Source organism: Larimichthys crocea, chromosome V (assembly GCF_000972845.2).
Source record: "Larimichthys crocea isolate SSNF chromosome V, L_crocea_2.0, whole genome shotgun sequence".
NCBI lineage: Eukaryota > Metazoa > Chordata > Actinopteri > Sciaenidae > Larimichthys > Larimichthys crocea.
Genome location: NC_040015.1, coordinates 2,369,376 through 2,391,295, shown reverse-complemented (window position 1 = coordinate 2,391,295; position 21,920 = coordinate 2,369,376). Strand labels below are relative to the sequence as shown.

Here is a 21,920-nt window from a genome sequence, read left to right as displayed (position 1 = left end):
TTTACATCTCGGAAGTGTGGATTTGCGGTATATGGGATATCAGAAGTACTAGGATTTGAGGCCATTTCTTAAGTTCTTAGACATAGAAATAGACTGAATGTGGACACAAAAGAAAAAAAAAAACACTTGCAGAACACAGCCCCCTCCCGCTCCCACCCTCCATAGCACTTACAACGACCACATTCCCAAATGATGGAGAACCCAGTGCTAACTCCACAAGGAGTTGGATCCCTAAAACAAATGCTTACAGCTTATAGACTAATAACAGTCAGACTTCGGTTTGAGCTCCTGCAAACCTAGCAGCATTTGGCAACAAGGCACCAATCAAGTCCAAGTTAAACTGAGAACCACTGAAGAGTGAAAAGAAAAAGAGAACAAGACACAGCCGTGAAGATGTGAAACATGTCCATATGAATTGAAAAAGTAGTAACTGCTCACTGGGTTTCGGCTTCGGCTGGAGAGTACGATGAGCGCGGTCCATGAGAGGCTCCTTCTCGAGCTCCAGTGCCTCCTTGAGCAGAGAGGAAATAGCTGTAGCAGTAGAAAAGGTGGAAAAATCCTCAGGAATTCCCACCAACCGTATGTTATTGTGCCGAGATCTTGCCTCCAAATCCTCACATTTATTGTGCAATCTTATCAGGTCTGTTGACAGATGCTCCACTTTAGCTTCTAAGGTAGTGATGTCATCAGTGCAGGAGGAAAGCGATGTTTCCATTTCACCAATGGTTCCCTTCAGAGCGCACACATCAGACTGGATGTTTGTAATCCTGCCAGAAAACTCTGACTTCACTGCCCGTAGCTCAGTCTTGATGTTTGACAAATTCTCGGTCAAAGCTGCTTGAAGTTCGGTTTTGAAAGTAGCTGCCATCTCATTGCAAAGTGACAAGAGCAGCTTGGCCTTAAAGTCGGGGCAAGGAGTGCCGCCTGCAGCTCCGTTCAAGCAGGAAGGGGAGCCACTACAAGGCAGGGTTGCGGCGGGTGGAGCAGTGGTTGTGTAGGTGGTTTAGCTTTTGGAAGCATTTTGATCGGTAAGAGGTTGGCGTTGAGTTAAGATTATGGTGGTGGGGAAAACACACACCGAAAAAAGATACAAAGTGTGCCTAAAATAGAATTTGTGAAAGTTGTTGCAGGAGCTCAGAGAGGCGCGTCCTACTCCATAAGTCACTACATCGGTTAGTACAACCCGTGAGGTTTGTTTTAAATGCAGACAACACTGTTGAGTCCAGATGGCAGAGAATTAATGAAACTTGACCCAGCACGTGTGGTTTTACACTTTGTTGTGCCTGCAGATCCTCGGCCCATTTCAGCAACCACTGTGTCCATGTGCTCGGTGTGTGTATAAAACATTTAAAGGCGATCCGTCCAACTGCTGTTTACATCTAGTAGTATGTAGATTGAAGGATTGAACCCTTTGTTAAATGTGTTTCTCTGATCAGAGTTAATTGGTTGGTTACGTCCAGCTGGGCAAGGACGTGTCCTAATATACCTTCTTTTTTTTTTAAATAAAAAAAATAAATTCCCATGGTCCTGCTGTGGTGTTCCAGGTAAATTATAACTGAACATTGTCTAAGGCGTAATGGCCCTCCTGGGACACACGACTTCTTTAAAAACACAATTAAGTGAATAAAGAGTGTGTGCCAAGAAAAAACAGGTTTTTATGTATCAGCTTAAATATTTATATCTATATTTAATTCAAGGCTCAGTGTAACTTTGAGTGCTGAACCTCCTTCCTGGCGTTTGTGTGTTTGTTTCTGCTCTCCTGCTGCTGCCAGACTGTCCTACATCAGACCCCAACGCTCCATTATATTGTGGATCCTGCTGTAGGTATCTGGAGTGGCACTGCGTCGTGGTTCAGGTGTCTCTCGGCCTCCGGTCACTCACTACTGCTCGCTGATGGATTCAATGAGATCCTGCTGGGTGGAGTTTTCTGTCGCAGACAGCAGCGAGCAAAGGAGAGAGGAAATCAATGGCACGTAAATTTCCAGCTGGCACGGAAAGACACATCCACACTCTCTCTTCCCCTCTTTGCTAAATTGACATTTCTGTTGCTGCTTTCATGTTTGAACGTTGTGGAAGAATAGATGGGTGCTGACTGAGGACGGTGTGTGGGCGCCTTAAGGTGCAGTGTGAAAGAAAATAGCAGAGATTATTCTGGGCTCATTGCAGACTGAATTCCCCTGTTGTCGTCTCTGACGGCTGAAGCAGGCAGGAAGTATTTTTAGCTGTGTTTTAATGCAGGTTTCGGGACTCTGCCAAGCCGTGCCAAGCCGTGCCGAGCTACTGATACCCCACTCAAGCACACACATACACATAAACACGTACATATTCAGGACTTTGTGGAGACGATCTGTGTAGCTCTTAATGCACTTTGTAGAGAGACCACTTCAAAGTAACTTTTTGTTATGTGTGGATCATATAAAGATGAAGAATAGACGTAGTCTCTGTGACATCCCCCACAGACTGTCTAAATTCTGAACCTGAAGAGTTTTTTATTCTTTGTCAGCTAATTAGTTTTTATTATACAAGTTTCAGTCCATGTGGATTAATGACCAGAAGAAAAACAGAGTTGTTAAATGAGGCAGAGGCAGTTAGAAAGTTTCTCTGATCTGAAACTAGTGTAACGTTGTCCTCGTAGTTAATACTGGTTTGTTTGCAGATTATACGCTGGGATAGTGGCGTTTAGAACATGTCTTAATAATAAACTCTCAGTTTACCGTTTCATCTCATCGGCTGACACTTCTCAGCAAACAAGCCCTCATTAAAGCGCCAAGAGTTCCACTTCTGTAGTGATGAAACAACCATCCTCTGGTGTCTGCAGGGAGCCAGATAAAATGTTTGTTAAAGGAAAACTTAACAAACCCTAACCCTAAATAAAAAACATCTTATGGAGCATTTTCTGTATAGAAAGTCTAAATGACAATACACAATTCATCATTTATGAATCTAAACATCTTCACCAAAGTAAAAAAAACAACAACAACGATCACAAGTCGAGACTTTCTTTACAGTTCATCTGTTTTTAAACCAGCTGGAGACTCAACATTCATAAGAAGATTGAAATGAAAAATACAATGACAACACAAGACATTAAAACATCGAACATGCAGAGCAAGAAAACAACAATGGATCACATTAATGCATACAACGAGAGATCAAAAGCAGGTCATGAGTTCTTATAGAAGAGGAACAGAATGAAGGTGTTGAGTTTTAGCATCATTCAATATCAATCACACTGATATTGTGACTGTGTGAAGTAAATGTTCATGCGGTGTATTTAATGCCCCTTTGCAGACCACTGCTGTTTACTAATGTAGGGCCAACAATGCTATCTTGTGCTAATTCTTCTCAAACATAGAAAATTAGTTTTCAATGAAAGAGTTTTTGTTGTGTGTATTTGATGGTGTGCATTTAACAGCATTTAATCAAATCTTTATTTAAAGTGTTACTCATATCCAAAGTGTGTTTGAGTTTCAAATGCACACATTGTAGGTTTGTTAGATTGAGGTTTTTATTCATCTAAATGTTCATTTAAATATTCCAGTTACTATGAGCTGCAGACTAAGATGAGTAACAGTTTATCAAAGATCATATTGATGAATTTCCTACAGCATAATCTGCAGTAACTGTTAGAGACAAAGAGTTGTGAGAGGAGATATGGAGGTTGCATATTTAAAACTCATCAAAACTTATGGATATGAGTCTTAACTGGACACACCCCCCCAGGAGACAGTGGTTTTCCATTTCATTGATGAAAGGATGAGAGAAAGAAGCAAACAAATTACAATATTTTTCATCCATTCTCTTCCACTTATCCGGGGTTGAGTTGCGGTGGCAACAGGTTTAGCAGGACCTCCAGATATTCCTCTACCCAGCAACACATTCCTGCTGCCTCTTCACACTCCGCTCCAGTACGTGTCCAAACAAATTATAAATCCAGTCTTTAAAGCATGTTAAATATTTTCAGAAAGTTCTATAAATATATCACATAATGATTTTCCAAACATGTAATTATTCCTAATACAGTTCATCCATCATCCATTGACCTTCATGTCATCTTAATTAATAGAAAGAAACTCCTTCAAAAGACGACAAACATGTTTGGAAATAAAGACTCTGCTTACAGCTGGTGTTTGTGGAGTGGAGGTGATAGAACAGTACTGAAGATGAGGATGAATGTTGGGTTTTAATGTTTGGTCCTTGTTAAACTCTTGATAATGACTGGCACATCCTGAAATCTCAACAATTAGAATGGGGAATATAATGTTAATCCTAAAGACAAGAAAACATCAACACCTATAAGTCATACGAAATCTGAATTCTCCTTTAAGGTGTCACACATTTTTTCTCAGTTTCTGCTGACACCTAGGAAAAACAAGGTTTGTTTTATGTCTCCAGACCGGCAACAGCTCCACAGAGACGGGTGCAGGTCAGCAGTAACAAACAACTGAACAAGTCGAGCTGAAAAACAGTAAAGAAAAGGATGTAACATCCTCACGAGGAGAGGGTGTTACATCTGCTCCCTCAGAGTACAGCAGAGGTGTGTCTGTGTGGGTTGAGGTGGGGGCGGGTGACAGAGGAATCCCCCCATGGGTCCTGAAGCCACCTGCTGTCACAGGTTGGAGCTCACAGCGTTGGTCTACAGGCGCTGCGGCAGCTCACAAAGGTCTAATCCAGGATGACCTTTCTGCGTGGTGTGCGCGTTGCCACCGCCTCTGCCCGGCCGAGCTGACAGAGCCGGGAGGAAGATGTGCAGGCGGGGGCAGGGACATTAACACTCTGCATGTTAACACGAAGAACACGAGAGGGAAATGGAAAAGTGGAGTTGAATGTGTTTGACTTGAATGTAAAAGTCAAGAGATGATATGTGGATGGAAGGAAGAATGGACAGGAAGGTGGAGGGATGAAAAGGAGGATGGAGGTGCTGTGGATGAGACAACTGGTTCCATAAAATCTTGAGGATTGTCTAATGAAAAAAATGATAAATAAGAAATTGAAGTGGGTGGAGGGATGGAAGGTGGAACTCAGGGACAAATCAAATAAATCTGCCAAAAATATCAGTCAAGTATACCTAAAGCTGTATTTAGTATAACATGTCATTGTTAATTTTCCAGTATAATTAGCATATTCTTTTCTTGAGCTGCTGTAATTGAAGTGGATACCCACTGAGGGATCAGTAAAGTCCATCTTAATATTTCTGTGTAGATGTTTTAGTGTCTGAAGATTAAAAATCATCAGCCTGTGTGATGGTTTGTTTATCGGAGAAGAGAAAAAGAAGAACGTTTGGACGGGTCTAATTGCCGGCGTGCATGATTTTACTTCAGGTGATGAAGGCGAGGCAGGTTTAATCGTACAGCACATTTCAACAGCAGGGCACTTTACATGAAACATAAAAGCAACATATGGTTACATAAAAAGAGATGAGGTGAAATACATTTTAAAACTGTCAGGTACAACAAACAAACTAAACTAAAAAATGAACACATTTAAATCATTTAATTATTGTAGAAGGAAAACATTCAGCAAAAGTTCATAATGACTTTTGGATAATAAAGAAACATAGCACTCTTTGACGTTGCTCTATCTGATTCTTCTTCACTCCACATTGTCAGAATTTCTTTGTTCTTCTTCTGCTCCGGTTCATGTTTTCCAAAGCCATACATACACCTAAGATCTCTCAAATATAATTAGCTGGAGCTCGTGATTCGGCAGCATGCTCATCAAAAGACGTCTAATCAATGCCCATTGCTAAGCAACTGGGCTTGTAGCAACTGTTTCTATGGGGGTAAAAATTACCCCATGGCGGTTCTTGGTATAAATGATCATACTGTACTTTTCTTTCTTTTTTTATCCCGCATCCTTCATAATTTACTAGATGATTAGTAAACCAATTTAGGAAAAGTCATGAACTGAGATATGTAGAAGTTTAATTTTGAAAGAATTACATGTGATTGAAACCCCCAAGGGTGTAAAACACGACCTACAAGGAACCTGAAGTGGACATTGAAGAACTGCATTTTTGGTACTTCCTGTGTTGGCTTCACTTTACAGCCACAGAGGTTGATGCTTGGAAAAAAAACAGTAGATCAGAGGATCTATTGGTCCTGTTAAATCAATAAAAGGGCCATCCAGCCAGTCACATTTGGCCAACCCACAAGGCGAGGGAAGAGTAAGAAGTTGGAGTACAGTAGAGGAGAAGTGAGTGAGGATTGTTTTATTTTTAGTACACCTTCACAAAGGAAGGTCACAAAATGCTAATAATAGACCAACAAAACAAATCATATTAAAACAGTGAAAGCAGGTGAGTGAAAGGCCAGTCTGAATGAAGAGGTCTTCAACAGACCGCAGAATGTCAGTCTAAGGAAGGAAGACGAGTCAAAGCTGCCACTTCAAAAACACGATCACCTTGAGTTTTAAGTCGAGGAAGAAAGGATGGGGCACATCTCCTGAGCCTGCAGGGCTCCATATGTGAGAATAAAAACCTTCAAATGAATCCTGAACATGATGGGAAGTCAGTGTTAACCAGAGAAGATGTGATGTGAGTTGTTCTGGAGCCAGGCCACAACCTCGCAGCAGCGTTCTGGATAAAGTGATCATTTCTCACCTACTGTTTCTTGTGGATCATGAAAGAAGAAAAAAAAGACCATTAAAGTCTCTTTACAATGTTGCTGTCCTTTTCCCAAAGCACCCACATTTTAATATTGTTGCTTGTTGCTAATTTGATTTGGTTCAGTTGCCTAATTCTACTAAATCCCCAGAGATACTTTATAGTTTCTGTTCGCATGTCAAAGGCAGAAACACAATCTGAAAATTTTTTAAACCAAATGAGAGTTAAGACACTGAAACATCATATTTTGACATTTATCCTCGTGTTTGAAATTTTTAAAGGATTAAAACAGGAATCACCTTCCACTTTTTAGCTTTCTGGAGTGACGATCACAAATCTCAGCTGAAACATGGTGCTCTTTTGCTAACAGCTGAGGCATTTTGAATTTTTAATGCTTATTTGAGAACCGAAAACACGCTAAGCTCCCTGTGCTGTCAGGAATATGTGACGGTGCGTCCTCTGCTTTGAAAATAATGAGAGGAAGAGCTAGTGCTGTGGAAAGAGCTTCCTGGTGGACACCTAATCTCCATCCATACGCCGTCTCACTTCGTGGCGCTCTGTTTGGATAAACAGGTGTTTGTGAGCCATGATTTTTTACATGCGTTGTGTGCTCTTGACTCATGCTCTTTTCATCTGTCTCGCTCAGTCCTGTGGCTACTTAATTTAGAGGCATTTACATATGCGCTGGGAGCCGTCCAAGTCCCAGGGGAGGCCTTTGATGTTGTGGCTGGAGAGAGGCAGGGAGGGCTGGCAAGGGCTGCCGGGGTTTGTAGCATCAGGGAGAGGGATATATACCCTGCAGCACAAGTCAGCTGAGGTGAAGGTGCAGCCAAGACCTCCAGGAGGTAAAAACCAGGTCTGGTCAAGTCAAGATTATAAAGAAAGATTCTTTTTCGAGAGCAAGATCAGCGAATATTTCTAATTCTTTCTTTATTGTAAGAAATCACAAGTTGGTTGAGCACAGATCCATCTGTAGAAACTAAATATTTTACGATTGACACAGTGTGACTTCGGTGACTTCAAAGTTTTGAGTCCAATAAGCACTTGTTGATTTGTTGACTTTGTCATTAAATTTAATTTCTCTGACTGCTGCCAACACTGATATTGTGACTGTGTGAAGTAAACACTCATGCGGTGTATTCACACCGCTACTGTTTACTAATGTAGGGCCAAGAATGCTATTTTGTGCTAATTCTTCTCAAACATAGAAAATTAGTTTTCAATGAAAGAGTTTTTGTTGTGTGTATTTGATGGTGTGCTAACAGCATTTAATCCAATCTTTATTTAAAGTGTTATTCATATCCAAAGTGTGTTTGAGTTTCAAATGCAGCCATTGTAGGTTTGTTAGATTGAGGTTTTTATTCATCTAAACGTTCATTTAAATATTTGCAATTTTAGCCAAATTAAAGTTATTTAACTGGCCTTTAAAAACCACATATTCCATGAAACGTAGCTGCTGCCAGACTCATTGAAGCTGTGGTTTTTGTATGCTTACAAAATAGTTGTTTTATAAAAAAGTCTGTGAATGTTCTCACTCAACTGGACTTGTAGATCCAAGATGTTTCACCCCTTATCCAACAGACTTCTTCAGTTCTGACTGACTGCACAGGAAACTCAGGTATTTAGCCTCGTGGGATCGTACCTTTGGGATTGTGGCCACAAGATCCAGAAATGACACTTACATGGCAAGTCATGAAGTAAAGAAAGAAACGAAACAACACTGTCATCCCTTACACATCTGACTTATCTAAAAAAACTCAACAAGCATGGAGTCTTGATGTTCTTCAAACCCCAACGCACTAAGACAGAAACTGGTATGCCACAAAGACCGCACCTCACCACTCACAGAAAACCAATCTTGTGTACTGTATAGGTTCCAACGCAGTGCACAGACCTATACATCAGGGAAACCAATGGCAAGGTGGGTCATCTCATCAGGACTAGACTCAGCAGTTTTCTTCCACCTTAGGGACAAGGAACACTCTTCTAGTGACAATGATGTTCACATTTTGGATCAGGAGGACTGGTGGTTTGAAAGAAGAGTGAAGGAGGTTATCAGTGTAAAAGTAGAAAAACCATCCCTCAACAGAGGAGGAGGCTTCATGTGAAAGTGAAACTATGGCCTAATTAACCATCACCACCATACATACATGGGTTTCCCCACCGGTTAGTCAGGACTGAAGAAGCCTCTTGGATGAGAGGAAAAGATATTTGATTTGCAAAGTGCAGTACAGAGGAGTGTATCTTAGAAAATGGTCAGAAACCCTGGGAACATGGTTCATCTTTGTGAGAATACCTAGTGAGTTACAGAAACTAGTGGAACAGAGGTGAGCTGGAAGGAGTCTACTGGAAGTGTGCAAGCATTAAGATGGACTATTAAGATGCTGAAGAGTATAAAGTATAGAGTACAGTCAGAAAACTCTAAAGTATCAGTCATCCTATCATCAATGGAATACTATCAGTAGTTCTAAACCTCAGACAGATGCTCAGGTCTGTTACTGTGTTAAAATGAGGTTTAAAGAGGAACCAGGGCTGAATGGATCTGCTGCAGCGCTCACGATGGAGGCTGAAAATGAACATCAGGATGGAGGTGAAGACTTAAAGGAAGCTGCAGAGAGCTGCATTACATAACATCTTTAGAAAACCCTGCATTTTCTCTCTATGGTCCAAAATGTCTAATGTGTGTAAATATTTAGCTTCAGGTTGTACAGTGTTGGCCACCGCTGTTTAAAACGCTCGGCTTTGTTAATTGCTAAAACTGTGCTGAGCGTGCTGATGCCTCAAGTGCTGGCTGCTGCTCCTGTGGTTGAAACTCCTGTAAACTGTACATGTGCAAGTATAGGATTGGAGGCATTGTAGTCTTTTAGTAGTGTTCAGCTTATTGGATGGTTTGTTGATACTTCTGTACTGTAGAAACCAGACGTTTATCTGTAATAACCCAGTTTCTCCCCCCTTTTTTCTCCCCGCTTCCTCCCCCTCAGGGCATCAGCAGTCTGTTCAGCTCCCTGAAGGTGGTCCGCCTGCTGCGTCTGGGCCGGGTGGCCAGGAAACTAGATCACTACCTGGAGTACGGTGCTGCAGTTCTGGTCCTGCTGGTCTGCGTGTTTGGACTTGTGGCTCACTGGCTCGCCTGCATCTGGTAAATTTTTGTTTTTTGTTTTTTCACAGTTACTGAAGGAACTTTCATTTTGTCACCATTTAGTGCCGTTCCAAAGCTCCTGCTGGCAGCTGGGAATTTACCCATTTCCCTAAATGTTCCTAATTGGTTATGTGTGCTAAACATGGCTGCTGCCCTCCCTATCTGTACATTAGACCATTAAAGCATCTGCTGTTGTTCTGCTTACTACTAGAGATGTTCAGTTTCCTCCCTGAAGTCATTTACCACCGGGTGATACGCACATTAATTTACTGCTCCTACCTTTTTTTTAATCACTGTCTCATTACTAATTTCAAACACTTGTTGCTTTGTGTATTCACTGTGCTGTAGTCTGAAGTCGTATTCACAGTTTTACTTCACGTAAAATTCCAAACAGAAGACTTTAATTTTAAACCTCAGAGGCCGCATCAGCTTTTCATATCGAGATGAAAGTGAAAAGTACAAAAATTTCAGTTATCTTAATAACTGAAAACGAGCCCAGATGGACCAAAGTGAAACTCTGAGTGTTATTCATGAATGATTAACAGTTTTAATCATCAGATTGAAGTAGCCCATCATAGATTCTTTAAAACGATTTAAAGCGCTGTGAGTTCACGTTCAGGTAATTTCAGTTTTTCTTCTGTCCGATGGTTGGCATTCATGAATCTGAAAAAGTTGTTCTCATCCTTGTTTACTTTCATTCATAGACTAGTAATTTTGTTTTGTTATGTACATTTTGATGGCAAACTTGGACAGAATAATCTTCCTCTAATATTTACATAACCACAAAAAAAGTTTAGCATTAGCAAGAGATCTCTCTGTGCACAGAGTGAGAAATTGTACAAAGATATAACAGTTGGTAGGAATGACTTCCTGTAGTGGTTCTTCTTACAGTTTGAGCAGGAGGAGTGCTGCATAGTAGTGTTATATGAACATAATGTCTCAGAAAGAAGGTCAGGCAATACTAGAAAAATAGTAAGAATAATATCTAGTAGAAATACTGGATATATACACACACACACCAGTCAGCCGTCACATTCAGACCTCTGACAGGTGAAGTGAATCACACTGATGATCTGGTTCTTTTGGCTCCTGACAGTGGGTGGATGTATCAGGCAGCAGGTGAACATTTTGTCCTCAAAGTCGACGTGTTGGAAGCAGAAAAATGGACAAGCAGCAAGACAAGAACCAAACTGTGATGGCTCGGTTTTCTTTTACATCACGTGGATGGTCAAGTGCGTCTAAGTCACTTACCTGGGGAACACATGGCACCAGGATGCATTATGACAATAAGGCAGTCTGATGCTCTGGGCGATGTTCAGCTGGGAAACCTTGGTTCCTGCCATTCATGTGGATGTTTCTTTGACACATACCACCTACCTAAGCTTTGTTGCAGACCATGTCGACCCTTTGATGGAAACAGTATGCCATGATGGAAGTAGTATTCCATGATGGAAGTGGTCTCTTTCAGCAGGATAATGTGCCCAGCCACAAAGTTAAAATGGTTCAGGAATGGTTTAAAGAACAAGAAGTTCAAGGTTTTGACTTGGCCTCAAGATTCCCCAGATTTCAATCCAATGGAGCGTCTGTGGGACGTGCTGGACTAACAACTTAGATTCATGTCAAGTCCTCATCTCGCAACTTAAGACTTAAGTTACATCTTGGTACCAGATACCACAGCACAATTTAAATGAAGATCTTATAATGAGAGTCAAACTGTTCCACTGTCTGTGGAACAAAATGCTGAGTCATTCATTGACTTTAGCAGGGAAAGAAAAGCAGCAGATTTTTGGGTTCTTGTTGTTCCACTAAAACTTTGACCTAGATCTCAGATCATATGTTTGGTTTCAGCTCTGCTGAACATGTATCTCTTTAACAGGTACAGCATCGGTGACTACGAGGTCATCGACGAGGCCACCAACACCATCAAGATGGACAGCTGGCTCTACCAGCTGGCTATCAGCATCGGATCACCTTACCGCTACAATGCCAGTGGTTCGGGCCAATGGGAGGGCGGCCCTGGGAAGGACTCTCTGTACATCACCTCTCTGTATTTCACCATGACCAGCCTGACGACCATCGGCTTCGGTAACATTGCCCCCACCACGGACGGGGAGAAGATCTTCTCTGTGGCCATGATGATGGTGGGATGTAAGTATGAGATCCTCAGCTGCTGTTTGCTCTGACTGCACTGTGGTGAAAGTTTGCTGTGAGCCAATGTGTCTGTTGTTGTGGTTTAAGTTCATTTTGGAGAAAGGGCTGTTTTCATTCAGTAGATATCACTCTGCTGCCTTCAGTGTGTGTTTATATGTGGATGTACAGTCTCCAGAGAGAGCTGCTCATGCTTAGAACTTTGCTGGTGGTCGAGTATTTATGATATACTGACGTCTGAAGCAATGTGTTTGCTGTTTTTTGCCATGTTCAGTGTCTTTTGCTGACCTGCGACATGAATGACACAACAATCATTTACCATGAAGGGCTCCCATTACTTTTTTTTTTTTATTTGCATTTCGGACTCTACATGGATTTTCTGCCAGCAAGAGATTTCAGCTTTATTTTGAGCTTTACACTCACCATCACACAGTCTTGAACTTGCCAACTGCACATGTGCAGAGTATGTACATGTACATGTTTTAGAGTTCTTACCTGCTGACTCTAGTATTTTGTAAAAATTGTAGAGGTCATCAAATCTGCCATGTCCGTCATTGGTACACTAAAACACATGTGAACTGGACACTAGTGAATTAAGGTTGTACATATATTTCTTACCTTTCTGTTGTCTGTGTTGTTTCTGTTCTCATGCCTCTTAAACAGTCTAATATCATAAATCACTTGAAGACGTCTGTAATCTATGAGGTCCTCTGAAAAGTGGCCGTTCCATTTCAGGGTGCGACACCATAAACATCTTTTCTTTACTGAACTCCCTTTTGTTTAATGTTGGTGTGAACTGGAGAATTGTCGTAAATTAATTTTTTTACAGTGTTTACAGGCTGCACAATAATCCGCGCTGCAGGCGACAGAAAACCGAAACAGAATAACAGAAGAGAACATGTGACACACGATTAATGATAAACTGAACTCCTTGCGGTTCATCTGAGGAATCATCTGAGGAAACGAGGGAGCGATGAGATGTTAGTGATGAATACAGTGAGAAATTCATCTTCTGTAATAAAGATGTGAAGAAAAATTCACTTTGAATCAAAACACTTCAATATTTTGCGTCAAGAGAAAGAATTGTTCACTTCATCAGGCTTCATCACATCATTTGCTTTATTCACCAAAACCACCAATCAATCAGTTGTTTTCTCTATACATTAACATTAATAAATACACTTAAACAACAGTTTGCACTAGAAACTTTGCTAAAGAACAAAAACACAGCGGTGTGCAGAGGCAGGAAAAAGACGAGTGTCACAGGTCAGAGAGGATTTCTGTCACTTGTGGTAATTGTTCTTCGATTTCTTCATAATACTGGAGCTTTTGTCAGTTTTGTTGGTTTGAGATAATGGGATGTTCCGGTGGAAAAAGAAAGCGATAAACACTCAGGTTGGTGGTTTTAACGGTGAATTTACCATTTTATGTCTTGTGGGCATGTTTTAACAGTCTTTTAAGGATTAAACTCTTCCCGTCTGTTTTTCAAGAAGTGTTCTTGCCATCTCTGCCAGCCTGGCGCAGTTTGTGTAACAAAGTCTATATCCTGCAGGAAAAGTTACATTCAAGGCATCAATTATTAAACTGTATGCACAGTCTGTAAAACTGAGAGTACAGATTCTACACCGAGTTCTTCTTCTCCCTGGAGGCTTCTATGGAGGAATAATAAACAGAAGAGTCATGTTTATCTGTTGGTATTAAGGTTAAACAGACATGCAGCTGCAGTGACCTTTTCATTAAAGTGCTCAGCTGTATTGTAAAACTCTTAACTTGCAGTTCTTTGGTTGATTCTGCGTAGACCGTACATATGTGTGTTCTTTACCGACTGACTGTTTATTGTTTCAGACGTACCTGCAGCTGGAGTCTTGTACCTGTCTTGTATTTTGCAGTTGTTTGACCTGCTGACAGATTGTTTCTCACTTGTTTCCTGCCTCCGGGCCAAAGCCACTGTACATTATTCATCACATTGTTTATGCTTCTGCGGTCACAAGGAAGGCTTTATCTCATCGTGCAAATAAGTTGCTGATGTGGAAACGATTTGTTGTCGTCTGTCATAAACAGGCAAACGATTCCTAGAAAGCTGTTGTCACTGGAGTAATCATGGGCGTCTACCAGTGGTTGGAAAACATTCACAGCGCTTTGTTTAGTGGCATTTCATTTCTGTTCCAGTTAAGTTTGATTTCCTATGTTTAAATGGTCTAGCGTCTGCATTGCATTCAGGTCTATTTGCTGCTCCTGAGGCTCTGTAGATGAACACTGATACAATCCATGTGCATCTCCAGCAATTACATTCATATTGAACACACAGTACCTCTTAATCTTTGTTCAATGCCAGTGTTCAGTACCAGTGCAGGAAGCAGCACACCCGGACAAAGCAGAAAGAAAGGTGTGGAGGTCAGGGTGTTCATGGTGGTGTCCTCTCAATGGTTGAACATTGAAAGGTCAGTGCTGAGATCACGCTTACAGTTCATTCATGATTCACCATCACTGGCTCATTCAGCAGCTTCTTGGCCACCAACTGACTAGTAACACCAGTCATATTCATGCTTATGCCCAGACATTGCAACCTGAGTTTGTGTCTGTTCTCTGCTGTCAGACTCTGAATCTGCTGGAAGCTCATCAGATTGTTTATATTTGTTCTGTAGAGAAAGAAGACGTCAAGAAACAGAAGGTAGAAGCCCATGTTTATTTTTAAGTGTTTTCGTATCAAATTCATATTAAAGTGTTTGGCAGGAAACAGCAGAAATCCTCACATTCAAGCCAATTTTCATTTTGCCAGAACTCCAGACGATCCCGCCTGTGGAATGTGTTCTGATTTAAAAACACCATGAAGCATTACTCAGAGTCAGCCACTTGGTGTGAGGGCAGCCATTTTAAAATCTCATTTTGGACTGGCGGTGTATTACAGTCTGTTACTATACAAATGATCCCTTTAAAACATTGCAGAGCTGCTGCAGAAAGAATAAATCATTTGGTACCATTTAAAAAGGATTTAGAAATATTACAGCTGTGTTAATAATAATTTACTGCTTTCCAGATATGTCATTATTTCATGCATTTTAATCATTTGAGTTTTTATTGAGATATTCCACAACGTGGCAAGCCCAAATCTGTTCCTCTTAATGTCCTCTAACTCTCCCTAAACTGTGGCACTGGTGGTATGAGAGCTTCCTTGAGTCGTATATATTTTTTAAATTTAATTAATTAATTTGGAAACATTTAATACCATCAGTACTACAAGAATTTGAATGAAACTATGAGATCCTGTAATATTTTGTTTCGTTATCATCCTGCTCCATAGTCACGTCACGTTCATGCAGGTACATGCACGCGTACAGGTACATCTATGATTAGATACAAGATTGAATGTGACGGGGAGTTAGTAAGTGGAGGTAAAATGAATGGTTCAAAAACACAGCAATCATGACTCCAAACGAGAAGTATAAGGATGAGAAGTGCGGATCAGGAGAACCCATGTTCCACCCAAATAGCTCCACTTCTTGACCTGGTTACGATCAGGAGTAATAGCAATGAATACAAGAATACTGCATGATGTCTGTTTTTGAACAGGGTCGGCCGTCTGTAACTGTAACTGCTGTAACTATATTCTGAGGTTGTGCGCACTGTAAAATGCTTGAGAAACACTGCTCTAACTGATCTGTTAATATTATAATGGGACATTTATAGATGTAGAGCGTTTTTAAGGAGAACTGTATCTATAAGGTTTCAGCAGAAGGATAAGAACAATGGCAAAACTAGCTGTTCCATAATGCACTGTGGTTTTTGGTTGAAACCTTCATTGAAGAAGGGTAGAGGTTGTTGTTCAGACTGTCATCACGGTGAATGGTGTCAGGAGCTGTCAGACTCAGCAGATTCCAGTGATCGATTGATCAGGCTTACAGATAATACATTCACTCCATCTTAATTAACCAAAGACGGACACAAAAAACAGGACTAATTCACCAAATCCCGTCTTCAAAGAAGTGTTTATTCTCACAGACGTTCATGTTTATAGACATAAAACTTTCTTGACGGTTGCATGAGAACTTACAGCGGCTTCAGATCAACGAAAACAAAGATAGACTGCCAAAAAACAAGAGAAGGAGGGAGCATGAAACACGATGAAAACCAAAGATGAAGTCTGGGTCAAGCGCTTCACGTCAGGTCCGCTGCCTCTTTAAACTCGTCTCTGACCCCCTCTTCCTTTAATTTCAAAGTTAATCTCACTTGACAATAGTCCTCTGTTGGCGACAGGAGGTGCAACACAGATGTCTTGTCTCGAGGGAAAATGGCAGACAGCTCAGCCCTCGTGAACCCTGATTGGCCCTGTAGTTTGATCGTGGTGAAGCACTGACACGCCAAGTTTGAAGGCGCATAGAATGTAACTGGACGAGTTTGTCACTTCAGGCTTTGAAGTCACACACCACCAACTATTTGACTGATTTTGGTGAAACTGGATCATATTTTATGGAGAAAATGTTTTCTGCTTTTCCCTCTGATGTCCTCCGGCTGCTCCGCCTCAACTCTCTGTGACTTACAGAGTTTCCTGATGGACAGTGAAGTAAACTGCTGCCAACTGTAGCTGCTGTTAGCTAATGTTAGCTCAGTTTGTTAGCCAGACTGCCCATACTGTGAACTCAGAGCACCGGGGGAGTGTTAGTGTTTGTACCACAGGACTACCAGGAAGAAGAGGAGGTTTTCAGGTGAATGGTGACAGGGAGCGGCCAGAACTGGAAAGCTGGCAATGTAACAGGGCCCAGCAGCCTCTATGGACATAATGACAGAGGAGAAAAGACTGAAATTTATCAATATGCAATCTTGGAGGTGTGTGTAACTTACTGCCATCGGTCTCCTCCGGGAGTCCATTTCGTCTCCGTCAATGTTCCTTCGCTTGAGCTGGATAGTCTCAACAGACTATGTATGATCCATTAGTATGCAATCTGCGTGTATGTAGTACACGTCTATGTGCTTTCTGGTGTAGTGCTCTAACTCAGGGTAGTGTTGTCTCAATTCAAGTGCAGCCGTTGTGAACTAAAAATGAAGATTTTACTGCTTCTTCTTCTTAGCCAAATTGCAACCGTGTGGAGTATCATTGCCAACATTTGTCTGCCAAAATATAAATATATGTACAGCTTACATTTTTATATTGAGATATTCACCATTACCGCTTCATCACCAGCAGCTTCCTTGGCCATTTTAACAATACCGGTGGTCCCTCTTCTTCAGCTACATAGAAAAAATGGCGACCACTGAGGATGAGAAATATCCAGCATTCCACACTCAACTTTCTGACCGTTATGAGTGCACCATCCAGGTGAAAAAGCATGCCCCTCATTTCAGAGACAATAATAATAATAACTACCAATAAACCTCCATCATTTAGTGTATTGACACTCTTTGTTTGTTTTTCCAAAATCAAATCAAATCAAATCAAATCAATTTTATTTGTATAGCCCAAAGTCACAAAGTACATTTGCCTCAGAGGGCTTTACAATCTGTACAGGGAGTGACACCCTCTGTCCTTAGACCCTCGGTTCGAGTGAGGAAAAACTTGCCCACAAAAAACCTTTAACAGGGAAAAAATGTGGAAGAAACCTCAGGAAGAGCCACAGAGGAGGGATCCCTCTCCCAGGACGGACAGACGTGCAATGGATGTCACGTGTACAGGACAAATCAACACAAACATATTGTACAATGACTGATAAAATGACAATGAATTATAATGAATGATAAAAATGATTACAGTAATAGATATGGTAGTAATAATGACAGTAATAATATATGTAGTGGGCGTCATGCAGGATCACAGCAGCAGCCACGATCCACGAGAACCGCCATCATCCCATCTGATCAACCCAGACTGAGTCAAAGGACTGAGTGTGTGTGAATGACTCTTCCTCCTCTGTCCGTCCCAGCTGTCCTCCCACATGTCTTGTACCCCGTTTGACACAAGATGGTTTAGGATTAATGTGCCACTTAACTGTATCTGCGGCCATCAGCAGAGACCAGAGCGGCTCTTCTGAACCCATGCACACCTGATCGCTTGCGACTCACAAATACACAAAGTGCACCACACACACACAAATACATGCATGTAAACACAGCGCTGCACACAGACATGCAACAGTAAATGTATGGAACCATGAAATTTTGATCAGCACCATTAAAGAGTGATTAGCATAACAGCCCGTTATAATCTCCATAATAATTTCATTATGTGTAATTACATAATATCGTGAGTTGTAGAAGGATATTTTTACACGTCTCGTTCCATCTCGTGGCTCATCACACCCTCAGCTCACATGAGATCATAAAACACCTTTTACAAATGATCAGGAAGATTCACGGTTCACTGGAAACACTGATGACACACTCTCAACTGAATATGATAATAAACACAAACGTTCATAGGATGCTGCTCAAACATTTTGGGTCACCTGTTGCACTGATGTTTAGTTGAGATGAAAACTGTACAGTTTAGACACTAGGGACCCCTGTGGTCATGGACATGGGGTCAGCATGCTGAGGCGTCTGCAGCACTGCAGGCATCATCAATCTTTTACTGGAATTTACTCTATGAGTGTTTTTTATTTATTCTTTATCAAGAAAATCTCTATAACAACCTTATTTCCAATCCCAATTAAGACAAGACAGATCTGGATCTGCACACTTAGCTGTTTTGGGGAGTTTCTCAATGAATCAAAGTGATCACAGATGTCAGAGCTAACAGTCAGACAGAGTGTTCATCTCAGCCAGCTACAGTACACCAGGTAACGTAATGACGGTCATGTACGGTGACACATGTAGGCCATTAGTATGACAGCATGTGTGATGTGGTTATAGATCTAAGTAATGGGATATATCTAGTAACTAGAGCTTGCTCTAATGTTTAATGCACTGAACTCTTCATTTACAGCCGTTAACAGATGAACGGGTACATCGCTGACAAGCTTTGGTAGATCGCTCGTTTTCATGCATTAGTTCAGTGTAGTAGCTGAGGTTGCTTTGATATACAGTATGTTGGTTTTCATGTTTGCCGTCTGCTTGTGATCTAGAGTTTTAGGATAGCTTTGTTCAAACAACACGCCTGTTTTTTTTTCCAGCATCTTAAAGTCATGATTGTGCTTGGCAGCGAAACCGGAACTGTTGCTCAGAGGATCTTTGTCTCGGTTCTTTCAGTTGTGGTTAAACCATCGTACAGTTGGACAAAACATAGACTAAAGAGGACTTTCTACAGAATAAAAGCATGAAAGACTATTCAAAAATTCACAGCAGTGCTCTTATCTGACTAAACCGAATCAAGCTTTTGTTGCAGGCGTACATACTGTAACTATCATACACTGGAACACTGCTCTCTTCCTCAGCTCTCAAACGTTCAGCTGTTTGCCAAATGAAACATTTTATTTTCAAAGAAATGTTGAAAACATTTCACAGAACTGGGTCCATAGACCAACTGTAATACGAATACAAAGAACATTTTTATTGTCCCTTCTATTTAGAGAGAGGATGTAAACAGTCTAAAACATTCATAGAGCTGCAGGAGTGATTTAATGTGAAGAGACACCGTTCTTCTGAATATTTCTGTGATGCTGTAAAGTCAGCAACACGAATGCCAAAGGCACGTGGAAGCACTTGTTCAGCCCTTCTGCTCCTGCTCATGCAGCACTCCTAGGACACAACTGCACTGCACTGTAGCATGCAATAATATAGAAGATATCCCTGCATCTATTTTGCATTAACACTGCTTCAGCTGCTGAGTATTTTGTAATGATTGGATGGACAGCACCTGGTGCATGATCCTGATCATACACCATCATACAGACCTTTCAGGCTGGAAACTGAAGCATTTATATCCTGTTTTCAATGCGACAAGACTCCTTCAAAAAAACATTTTACCTTGCATAATAGAGGAGTTCAGGAGCTGGTCCACCGCTGCCTTGATCAGTTAGTTTGTTTTTTAACATGCTCGTTTTGGAGATATCAATGCTTGGTGCCTTCTTCACAGTCACCTCTGCAAGTCATGAAAGGTGAAATCATGGGAAGAGTGACCATCTCAGAATTGACTCCCTTTGTCTCGCCCCTTCCAGGGTAGCAAGAAACTTCATGATCGAAGACCAACTAACCTTGTATGATCGTACCGCTTTGCCTTACCTGACTCAACATGCTGCCCAGCTCCTGATACAGGCTGTGGTGATCTCACGACTTACTGTTACGCCCTCCTGATGGGCCTCCCATCTTGTACAGTGAAACCCTTTCAGATCATTCCAGAACGTGGTAGTGCACCAAGTCTTCAATCAACCCAAAAAGGCACATGTTAGTGCTGCTCATTAAGCTCCACTTGTTACCTGGAGCAGCCCACATTAGATTTAAATCACTAATGATTAGTTCTGCACCCACCTACTTGGATGCCTTTATACAGATATGTGTTACCTCCTGACTGTTGTGCACCGCCAATGAATGATGCCTGGCTCTGCCACCCGGTCAGGGCAATCCAAACTTTCCTCGTCTGCTATTCCCCGTTGGTGGAACGTGCTACTAGTTCCTACCAGAGCAGGAACGTCCTTCTCTACCTTTAACAACCTCCTGAAGACCTCCAGCTCTTCGAGGGGTACCTCCTCTCCAACACTACCAACAACTGGACATGATAAATCTATCCCCCTCTACAACTGTCACAGTACTTCTTGCTGCACTAACATGTCCTTGTCACACTGCACCTTGATTGTTTGTCACTTTGGATAAAAGCATCAAGTACAAATGACTTCAGTTTGAATAAATGATTCCTTTGTTCCCTTTAGTCGATACTAGTCGGTCAAGGGTCAGTCACTATAGAGCAGGGGTAGTCAATTCTGATTTCAGGAGATCCGGATAGAGAAATTTCCTCATGTTTAGTTCCACAGCATCATCATGTTAAGTTGCATTATTATTACAATTATTATAAATTATTATTATAATTTATTTACATTATAATCAAATCAATTCAAATCAATTTTATTTGTATAGCCCAAAGTCACAAAGTACATTTGCCTCAGAGGGCTGTACAATCTGTACAGGGAGTGACTCCCTCTGTCCTTAGACCCTCGGTTCGAGTGAGGCAAAACTTGCCCACAAAAACCTTTAACAGGGAAAAAAAATGTGGAAGAAACCTCAGGAAGAGCCACAGAGGAGGGATCCCTCTCCCAGGACGGACAGACGTGCAATGGATGTCACGTGTACAGGACAAATCAACACAAACATATTGTACAATGACTGATAAAATGACAATGATTTATAATGAATGATAAAAATGATTACAGTAATAGATATGGTAGTAATAATGACAGTAGTAATATATGTAGTGGGCGTCATGCAGGATCACAGCAGCAGCCACGATCCACGAGAACCTGCTGGACGACAGAGACAGAAACTCCGGGGAAGTTTGGTTAGTAACATGCATTAATGAGACATGTCCACAGATGGAGAGATATGGAGAGATATAGAGATATAGATATATATATAGAGAGAGAGTGAGATATAGAGAAATATAGAGAGATATATATAGAGAGAGATGGATATATATATATATAGAGAGAGATGGATATATAGAGAGAGAGAGAGAGAAAGATATAGAGAGATAGATAGAGAGAGAGAGAGAGAGAGAGAGAGAGAGAGAGAGAGAGAGAGAGAGTTTTCACAAATCAACACCAAACATATTGTACAATGACTGATAAAATGACAATGAATACACATGAATGATAAAAATGATTACAGTAATAGATATGGTAGTAAAATGACAGTAATAATATATGAGTGGGCGTCGTGCAGGATCACAGCAGCAGCCACGATCCACGAGAACCTGCTGGACGACAGAGCACAGAAACTCCGGGGAAGTTTAGTTAGTAAAATGCATTAATGAGACATGTCCACAGATGGAGAGATATGGAGAGATATGGAAGATATGGATATATATATATAATATATATAATATATTATATAATATATATATATATATATAATATATATAATTTATTTATATATATTGAAGCAGCATTG

The 21,920-nt window shown here is 41.1% G+C and overlaps 1 protein-coding gene across 1 annotated transcript in view; it reads left to right on the top strand.

Annotated features, from left to right (window-relative positions):
- The window catches only part of kcnh5b (potassium voltage-gated channel, subfamily H (eag-related), member 5b), a 143,118-nt gene that overhangs the window by 41,222 nt on the left and 79,976 nt on the right, over positions 1-21,920 (top strand). Inside the window, exons 7-8 of the mRNA XM_027278707.1 lie at positions 9,586-9,743; positions 11,620-11,891. Of these exons, the coding sequence (XP_027134508.1) occupies positions 9,586-9,743; positions 11,620-11,891 (430 nt within the window). The remainder of the gene's footprint in view (positions 1-9,585; positions 9,744-11,619; positions 11,892-21,920) is intronic.